This window comes from Macrosteles quadrilineatus, unplaced genomic scaffold, assembly GCF_028750875.1.
Source record: "Macrosteles quadrilineatus isolate MER2022 unplaced genomic scaffold, UCM_ALF_1.0 Scaffold_5__1_contigs__length_97177068, whole genome shotgun sequence".
Taxonomy (NCBI): domain Eukaryota; kingdom Metazoa; phylum Arthropoda; class Insecta; order Hemiptera; family Cicadellidae; genus Macrosteles; species Macrosteles quadrilineatus.
The window spans coordinates 64,165,560-64,175,388 of NW_026542598.1; the positions used below are offsets into that span (position 1 = coordinate 64,165,560).

At 34.6% G+C, this 9,829-nt stretch overlaps 1 protein-coding gene across 1 annotated transcript; it reads left to right on the top strand.

Annotated features, from left to right (window-relative positions):
* Window positions 1–9,499, top strand: LOC128995380 (facilitated trehalose transporter Tret1-like). The gene is made up of 4 exons (XM_054420391.1): window positions 1–89; window positions 3,881–4,001; window positions 5,514–5,672; window positions 8,313–9,499. Exons 1-4 carry the CDS (start codon window positions 29–31, stop codon window positions 9,412–9,414), a joined length of 1,443 nt encoding a protein of 480 aa, XP_054276366.1. The 5' UTR covers window positions 1–28; the 3' UTR covers window positions 9,415–9,499.
* The last annotated feature ends 330 nt before the right edge of the window (window positions 9,500–9,829 follow it).

Genomic DNA, 9,829 nt, shown 5'->3' on the forward strand with positions numbered 1-9,829 from the left:
TGTGAGTGCCTTACCTGAGTGCCTAACAATGCCTCCAACAGCATGTATGTCCAGGGGGCTGCTGAACCAGTACGTCGCCGGCTTTGCGGGTAAAGTAGTGTGGTGTTTGTGTGAAGTTTGGTGGTGTAAACGGATAGCTTTTGTAGGAGGAAAGGATAAGACTTGATTAATAAAAGCTACTTTTAAATCATGTATATTAATAGGCAAGCATGTTTCTAGAAAATCTTTTTTCTCAGCTTGTGTGCATCGCAGGGAGAATCTACGCATACTGTTAAAAACATTTTCTTGTAGGTGTGCAGAATCCCTTTATAAATTAAAATAGGCTAACAAATAAGAATGAAACATGAATTTAAAATTAAAAATCATTATTAAATCATCACAAGCCTTATGGGTTGCCATGCTGGTGACGAAATATAAACAGAATATGAAAACAAATGGACTAAATTCCAATCACATGTTTTATTTACAGCGTGGCGTGAAAATAGCGTTGTATGTACATTGCATATTTTTGTTCGAGTTTTTTAACCACTGGACCTCTAGTTTTTTTAAATTCTTGACTCAATAACGTATGTTTCATCCGACTGATGTTTGTTTTCTGGATATTTGTAACAGTGCTAAAAATCTTAATCTCATTTGGCTAATTATTGCACGTTGTAATTGTGAAAGTAACTATTGTATAATCCTTGTATTATTGTTATAATCGTACCATAGTTTTATCCAAATGGGATAGAAACAATAAATACTAAGAATACACTGGTAGCCACATCAGCTTATAACTATGACCACATGTATTTTACAATGTTCTGAAATGTTTTTTTAGGTCTTCTATTGGTTTTAAAAAGCTACAACTACAAATATATATACCTTACATACAAAGACATGATTCATGGCGTATTAAATATGAATTCAGGGAGACTGTATGTAAAATATATTATCATTGGCTTGGGATGAGTTTGTAGATGCCACGAAAGACTCGTCTAGTGAAATATGAAACATGTTAAGCTGTTTTCCCCCGGTAACGCTTGAGTGATTTTAGTTTTTGATAATAATTTATTTTTAAGTGTAGGGTAATGTACAATTTGTTTTTTACTCTTGCGTTTTAATTCCAGAGGCTGAAAATTGCTGAAATTATAACTACATAGATCATTATAATTTCAAAGATATATATAAGCATTAAGCAAAAATATGTAAAGAGGATGCATCATGCACTGATTACAGATAAAAAAACATCTTTAGTGATCACTGTGATTGGATTAATAATTAGGGTGATAAATGTTAAGGGGAAATATATTTTAACTATGGCACTATTGTTCAGGATAAATACTATTAATTTTATAAACCCTCAAACTTTTTATGTATTTTTACGCGCAAATACTCTTGTAGCCTATTAAATGGATAAGGTTAATATTATTTGTGTCAAATGAATACGGACATAACGGACGTATAATCTTTTTATTTATCCTTTATTGTATTACAGTACATGTAGTTGTTCATATTAGATCTATGACTCCAACTATGTGGCTGTTCTGTCAATCTATGAGATCTAAATACTTATTTTAAACTACCAGTAGTAGGCCTATTATCATATTTTTGTCATAAAATGAGGTTACTAACCTGTCGTCAATCAGTCCTCTATTGTCTTTGATGACTATAGTTTCGGGGTTATAACCCCATTTTCAAATCTTCTCTTCAGTCGTCAAATGTCAAACATATTTTCTTGCGTAAGCCGTCGTCAAAATTACTTTACATATACACATAAACACACACGAAAACATTTATAAATACAAAGCATGTACATGCGCGTGAGGCAGAATAAAAAGAACTAGCCTCACGCGCATGTACATGCTTTGTATTTATAAATGTTTTCGTGTGTGTTTATGTGTATATGTAAAGTAATTTTGACGACGGCTTACGCAAGAAAATATGTTTGACATTTGACGACTGGAGAGAAGATTTGAAAATGGGGTTATAACCCCGAAACTATAGTCATCAAAGACAATAGAGGACTGATTGACGACAGGTTAGTAACCTCATTTTATGTCAATAGATCAATCCTGGAGGCAAATTATGTATAAAACATATTTTTGTGTTTGTATGTTATCGTGTGATCATTTGTCTATATTATGTTTATAAATAACGATATATTATACGCCTTCAGTATACTAACTGCTCAGCACTAGTGTCATGCAGGTTAGGCAACCATTGTTCGAAGGCGTTGATAGTAAATACATGGCTCTTTGGTTCTGTGACTCGTTGATTGAACAATGAGTCATAATACACCCGTATCAGTAGCAATGACACTGGAATGTGCTAAGATTGTATTTATGATGCTTTTGAAAAACAATTCAACCCATACATTTGATAAAGTGTATTTTTTTCTTATTAAAATATACCAGATAGCACAGCAGGTGCTCGCTGAAATAAACTAAGGTAAACAATGTATTATGGCATAAATGTATATTGCTCTCTGATGTAGTCAGAATAGAACTTAAAGTGTGTTAGAGCAAAGAGGACTTAAATGTTGAGTGCCTGTAAGGGAAATGTTTCAAATTTAAAACATGCGTGTGTGTATGTAAAATTGATATATAGGCTACTAGTCTGTGTTCTCATGTTGCCAAGCTGGCTTAAAGAGCAAATATTTTAAACATCCAATATAGTACTGATAAAATAATGTTCAATCGTTGCAGGTGTTACTATTTACCTAACAGTTATGGTATGGGTTAAATTTTTTTTGCAATGTATCTCAAAAGTCATTCCGAATACTTATCTAAATTTTTCGTTTGCTCCTCGAAAGAGGAATCCATTCTCAAAGCATCTTTAAAGCATGTTTCATCCACCTAGTTTCAATCTCACTTCTAAAAAAAGTATATTATACGAAATCCGTACGGTTTGGTAAAATAGGCGTCTTTTACAGCATCAACCCATTTCCATATTAATACACTGGAATATGAATTTGAAAAACTAAAGGATTTTAACTAAAAATACATGAATAAATACTTGCAAATACAGTCAATATTATCCTAGGGAGTATAATCTATGACACTATTTAGGTTAAGTTTTATCCAGGTCTACAACGAAAATTTCAGCTTCATGTAAATGCAAACATTATCACATCAAAGATAGCTTTAACGTCAATTGCATACCACAAGCAACGATAGAGGGTATAGGTTGGCAATAGATTGGTAATTGGCAAATAAAAATTAAATTTTCTTTGATTTGTGAATCACGATAAGAAACATATTTCGTTACTTTGGTTTATACGGAGGCCACCCTTATACAGTGCTGTGGCGTTTATGTTAGGTTGGGTTATCATAAATAGCAAGTATCACTCATCTGGTATCGATCGAGTCATAACAAATAGAAGAAATTCAAACAGACATATTTATGATAACCCAACATAACATAACCGCCGCAGCACGCTGTGAAATATAAGACCTCCGTATAATACCAGAGTACGCATTTTTCTATCCTAAAGTTGATTCAATTCAATTCAATTCAATTCAAACAATTTTATTCATGCAATTTTTAAATTAAATACATAATCCCATGTGCCATGCAAAGCACGTGCGGGATGAAAAACACATTTTTATTACTGTAATACATTTCATTTTCTGGCAGCAAACAGTTCATTTTTTTCTTCTTTGTCACTTTACAGAACAGTGAGTAGACATTTCCTACCATTTTATTACAGTCTTTCATATTAATATAAGTTAGGAAATCCTATTTGTTGGAGGGATACAAGGATTCATCATGAACATGTTTGAATGGCCAGAACAAGGTAGATTTTTGTGTGTAAATTTAGTATAACGAAGTGTCAAATTTATAGCCTGTATATGACAGTGTGGTGATATTCGGGTGATATTCCACTTTGTGTCCCCAGCATGCCTGAGCGCCTTGACGTCAGCCACCTGCTACAGCTACACAACCCCTCTACTGCCAAGACTGTTGTCACCCTCTAGCGAACTGCCGCTGACACCCTCACAGCTCACATGGGTCATCAGGTTGTCTCATAGCCACTCATAGCTTAAACTCACAGTCAAATTTAAAATTAGTATATGAAAACACCAAAGTAATGCAAGTTAGACATTTACGGCATAGATAACACTTATTCCCTTAGTAGATTTCTCAACCTTATGGAACAGCTGAAGACACTTTTATTGTTAGTTCTGTACAATGTACTGCAGAGGTTGTGTTTTGTTTAAAATTTGTTTCTTGTTATTTCAAACCTTGTTTAGCTATCACGATCCAATCATAAACAATAACTCGTCACCTAGTTATATAAATAAACAATAAAGCACAAATTAAGAAATTAACACTTAAATAATAGAAACAAAACTTCGTCGACACTAGCGCCCAGTGCCACCGTACATGAAGTAGACACGAAAAACGAGCTTCAAAATGTAAAATGGGATGAGAAGTCCACTTGTGTTGGTTACACTATGCTTTCGGCGAAAGAGAAAAATAGTCGACTTTTCAGAATTTCTCAGTCTGGTAAACCTTAATTCCGTGAAATAAGCATACAATGCTTTTACAACCTTCAAAATTAGTAATCTTTCAGGGATCTTGAAATTTGGAATGGAGATGACACTAAAATAATTTCCAACACTAACCAAATCTAGAAGCTATACCTTTTTGTAAATTTGTAAAATTTGAGATTCTTTGCAATTCAAGAAATTGTGTTATTTTTTAACGCTAGAGAACAATTTGTAAGGATGGAAAGCTTAAAACAGCTAATATGTTTAGTATTTACTGTGGTGACACGATATTCAAACTATTACATAAAGTATCAATGCTCTTTTAGATTCAAACAACCTGTACTGGTAAGTGTGAAAATACTTCGTCTTTCTCAACATTTATTTTTATTTTATCTATTTAATTAAATTTAATTTTAGCTTATACATTTATAGAGTTTAAAAGTCACCAGCGATTTAGTGGTGCAATTTTTTCATGATAAAATGGATACACCATTAAGTACCACCAGGGAAGAACTTAAACTAATGATCGATGAGTTATCAAAGTTCTCATAGAGACTTTAATTAGCAAAGGTAAATCAATATCCAACAAACGAGTAGCTAACAAGCTTAACTACTTGTAATAGGGTTACCTGTTTTCAGGAATTCATCAATCAATTTGCATCCAAAACAATTTTTGAGTTTAGAAGTGCATTGAGTAATATTGGCTATAATGTAATCGGCTATAACTGTATAAAACATCGGATGGTATGAAAAGAAAGGATTTGCATTATTTTTTACATTTTACATTTATGTTTAGGACTTAATTTATCTTCTTTTTAAAAATGTTATACTTAACACACTGGTACACTATTTATTAAAAACTATCAGAAACTATTGATTTTTTTTGCTACAACTTCGTGATTTAATCAATACAACGATTGACATTGTGTTGAAAAATGTGTTCACTCGAACACCATGTGATCAATTGTAGTACATATCACCTAGTTTTTCTGGCCCCCATTTTCACCGGTTGTCTCATGATCAGCTGATGTGTTGCAGTATCATAGAGCTGGGCTGTCTGCTGAGTCCTCTACCAGCTGGTCTCCTCAGCAACCACGTGGGTCGCAAGCTGGTGCTGCTCTCCTCAGCCCCTCTGTTCATGCTGAGCTGGACTATCGTGTTGTACTACCAGACCGCCCTAGGGCTCGCCGTGGCTAGGTAAACACTCTACGTACCAATCTTTACTAAAAAGTTAAAGCATCGTGAAATACCGTAAGGTAGACCGTAGGGTTGATCTGTTTCGAAACATGTCTAAACAGTCAAAATTGGGTTTAAAGTAAATTATAGTCACTATAGACATTAATTTGTTAGTCAGATATTTATTGAGCGGAGCGAGCGAAGCGAGCGTAGCTCTTTGGGATCAACTTCAATGCAACAAATAAAGCAACATCACTCAATAACGGCAGTACACATTTCTGCTAAACTTAACAAGATTACTTAGACTAATAGTGAGATGGTTAATAAACAAACAAATTTCAATTAGATAATGCTAATGCAATTTAAAACGAACTTAAAATTTAAAAATTTTAACATTAGGCTTATGGGACTAAAGTAGCCATATGACAGTTTTTTGTTTACAAGAAAAATGTAAACAAGATTTGTGTTGCCAGCTGATTAGAAACAGCCAATGTTAGAAATCAGGATTTAATAAGCGATATATCGAACCGCATCGAAATCGATATTTAATCCGATAATACATCACAGGTTATATTATGTTGAATTACATCGACGTTGCAGTAAGTTAATTACACTTACTAATAAAACGCAGATTGAACACTGATCTAATTTAGGCATGCGGGGAAGGTAGGTTGGGGTTTATGAGTATTCGTGACTACATTAAGTGTTTTGAAGTAAGGTTAGATCAGGGAGGTAAAGTGTAGGTTATAGGTAGGTGATCGAGTTGTTTATTTGTGTTGCACCATATAATTTTTATCTTTTGGAATAGTTGGTTAAACGGGGAAACGATTTCAAAAATGTTTGCATATGGTCTTAACAAACCATCTACTGTAATCAATAATTCTAGCAAATTACTACATAAAAACCAAATGAAAAGATCATTTGGATTTGGACCTTTGACCAAAGCAAAACTAACATATAATTTATGAAATGTGAAAAGTTGTATATCATTAAATACTATTCTGTAATATTAATAATTGTTCGGCAAATCCTCATTTTAATGGCTCGGCTGAAAATGGAATCTGCGTTTTGTGAAACAGTAATTTGGTAACAATTCAGTAATTTAAAATGTTGACAACAGTAGCCTATCCTATATAAATACTGTTATTTGATTGCCAAGCCACGGACTATACATACGTCCAGTTACAACCGTAATAAGTAAATAATTAATTACCTGTAGGCCTACTTATAGAAGTACACTTTTAACCATGGTATGGATAATCGTCTAGGCCTGTCCAGAAGTAGGCTACTAATTTCTAATTATATTATCTACATTTTATTTTTAAGGCATGACTTCCCTTCTTGAAATACATGATTGATAATTCAGTTCATTTTAGTCTTTACATTTATTCTAGATGTTTTACATTTGAGTCTTACAATAAAATAGCCCTACATTTTTCGTAGGCCTATGTTTGATCTTTGACTATCAATACAACTAGACATTCCATCCCCATGTTAAATTTGTAACCAGCTTCTTCATCAAAATCTTTTGTATCCAATAGCCAATGGTATTATTAAGGACAGTATTAAAATGCCGTCTCTAAATCGTCCTAAATAATGGTAGAAACCTAAATTCCAGTTACATTACAATCACATCCTCCATCAAGAATACTTGGTATTAACGATCATAAATTATTTCTAGCAAAGAAAGCTGAGTTTAACCGATTGCAGGGGTTGAAATGAAGACCAATGTTTATGTTGCACAGTTGAATTTAAATATAAAATTTCCCCTCCAGTTGTAATACTTTAATACTCGTTTTTTTAATAGTTACTGTTTTTTTATACTTTAATATAGCCTACTTTAACCGATTGTAAGGGTGAAAGATGAAGTCCAATGTTTTTGTTGTAGGCTACAGTTGAATTTGAATGTTAAATTTCCTTTCTCTTTTTTATACTTTAATGCCCTTTTTGGATATTAATTCCAGATTCCAACTACTGTAATATTTTCCTGGTCAAAACTACCATAATGCACTTTTGGAAGAGGTATCTGAATAACAATATGTAGTAAAAACTAATCTGAATTATTATAATTTTAATCAATAAAACCAGCATTAGTACATCTATTGACTTTTTTACATTTAGTTACTTATACAAATATCAAATCACGTTTGTTCCGCTCAACTGGCTTTCACCTGTCTGAAAGCAACCCTAGTTTAGCTGAATGGATGAATACAAGTTAATTGGCTTGTTTGCTCTACACTCATATCCAAATCATTGAAGGATAATTTGCAGATTCTTATGATATGGCCCACTCGGTAGGTTCAACAAAACCACCCATAGAGTTAATTGATCAAGCGTTCCTCAGTACAACTGCTTTTCAGAACAACTCTCGTCATATTTTGTGTTTGTCTTTCCATCCCATAATCTTGTATTTTGTACACTAATAGTCAACCTTTTGTTTAAAAACATGATAAATTCATAGCCCAATAAAAAATGGCTTGGTCCGGAAATGATATCTAGCTTAGAATGGAACCAAAGATGTTCAGATTTGAATGCGAGGTTTATAACCACTAGGTTACCAGACAGTTGCTCTGTTACCAAGCGAAGTAGACTTACCGTGTTTGAAAAGCTATGCAAAGGTAGACAAAACTACAAAATATAATAATAAGTTTTATTTTGTAGGTTCATCCAAGGCTTCACCATCGGCATAGTGTGCACGACGGCACCGGTCTACTTGGGAGAGATCGCCAGTCCCAAGGAGCGAGGTTCCATCACCTCCATGTTCACCAGCGTCTGGTGGCTCGGCTTCCTCCTGGAGTACTCTGTAGGACCTCACCTGACCTTCACAGGCTTCACCTACTTCACCATGCTGCTCAACATTCCATTTTGTCTGGCATTCCTTTGGCAGCCGGAGACTCCTGCGTTTTATCTCCTCCAGTGTAACGAAGAGAAAGCTACCCGTTCCCTCCTTTATTTCAGAGACGGCTCCATCGATGCCATCAAAAGAGAAATAGACGAAATGAAAATGAGCTTGGAGGTCAACAGAAAACCAGCGACTTTCAGAGAACTGGTTGCAACCGGGGTGGATAGGAAAGGACTTTCGATTCTTTTGGTGATCATAACAGTGAGGATTTTCAGTGGGAACTCTGTGATAACTGTGTACGCCACTCATATCTTCGAGCAGATCCCGGAGCTGCAGTTCACCGCGGATAACATAACTATATCTCTAGGAGTAGTTATGTTTGCAGGCAGCATCGTCAGTACGTTCCTATCAGACAGTGTAGGCAGAAGGCCGCTCTTGCTGGTGTCGTGTATAGGATCTTTCGTGTGCCACTTGTGCTCAGGGATGTACTTCTTCCTCCTCACACAGACCTCTGTGGACATCAGTGGCTGGAGTTGGCTGCCTCCTGTATCCATCATCCTCTATTCTGGGCTCTACTGCTCCGGTTTGAACCCAGTTAGTATCGCGTACACTTCGGAACTCTTCAGATCCACTACCCGAGGGGTTGCCTCAAGTCTCAGCACCATCAACATGACAGTCCTGGTGTTCGTCTTGCTGTCCATCTACGAACCGATAATCCACGACTTCGGGATGTACGCCAATTTCTTCCTGTACGCTCTTGCTTGTCTTGGTGGATGTATTTATTTCTACTTGTACGCTCCGGAAACTAGGGGAAAGTCCTTTTTCCAAATCAGGAAGGAGTTGTGTGGAGGCGCAGTGTCGCAAAGGGAGGATCCTGAAAGAGAACCTTTATTTGTGGATGTGGATGTTGATCTCTTGTGAAACACAGCTAGTTGTATCTTTTTTAGTTTTAACTATTTTTGTATTGTCTTGTATAGATTTTAGTAATGTAAATACAGATATTTTAAAGTCCTAATCGTTTATATCTTTAATAACCATTTACAAAATGATACTTACTAATAATTCTTTTAAAAATATAAAATGGGACAACAGTTAATTATGATTTAGATATACAATCTTCTGGGTATTTGCAGCTTTTTGGACTATCCTTTTATACTTTTTTTATAATTTTGTCTCTAAATGTAATTTTGTCTTTATGTATGTATGTCTTTATATGTTTTTGGCATACCCAGCCTTACAAGAATGTCTTATTTTAGATTGTTCAATAATTCTAAAATAATAAGTTCTTCCATTTGACTGACTTTAATGTCATAAATACAACATTAAGGTTTAACAT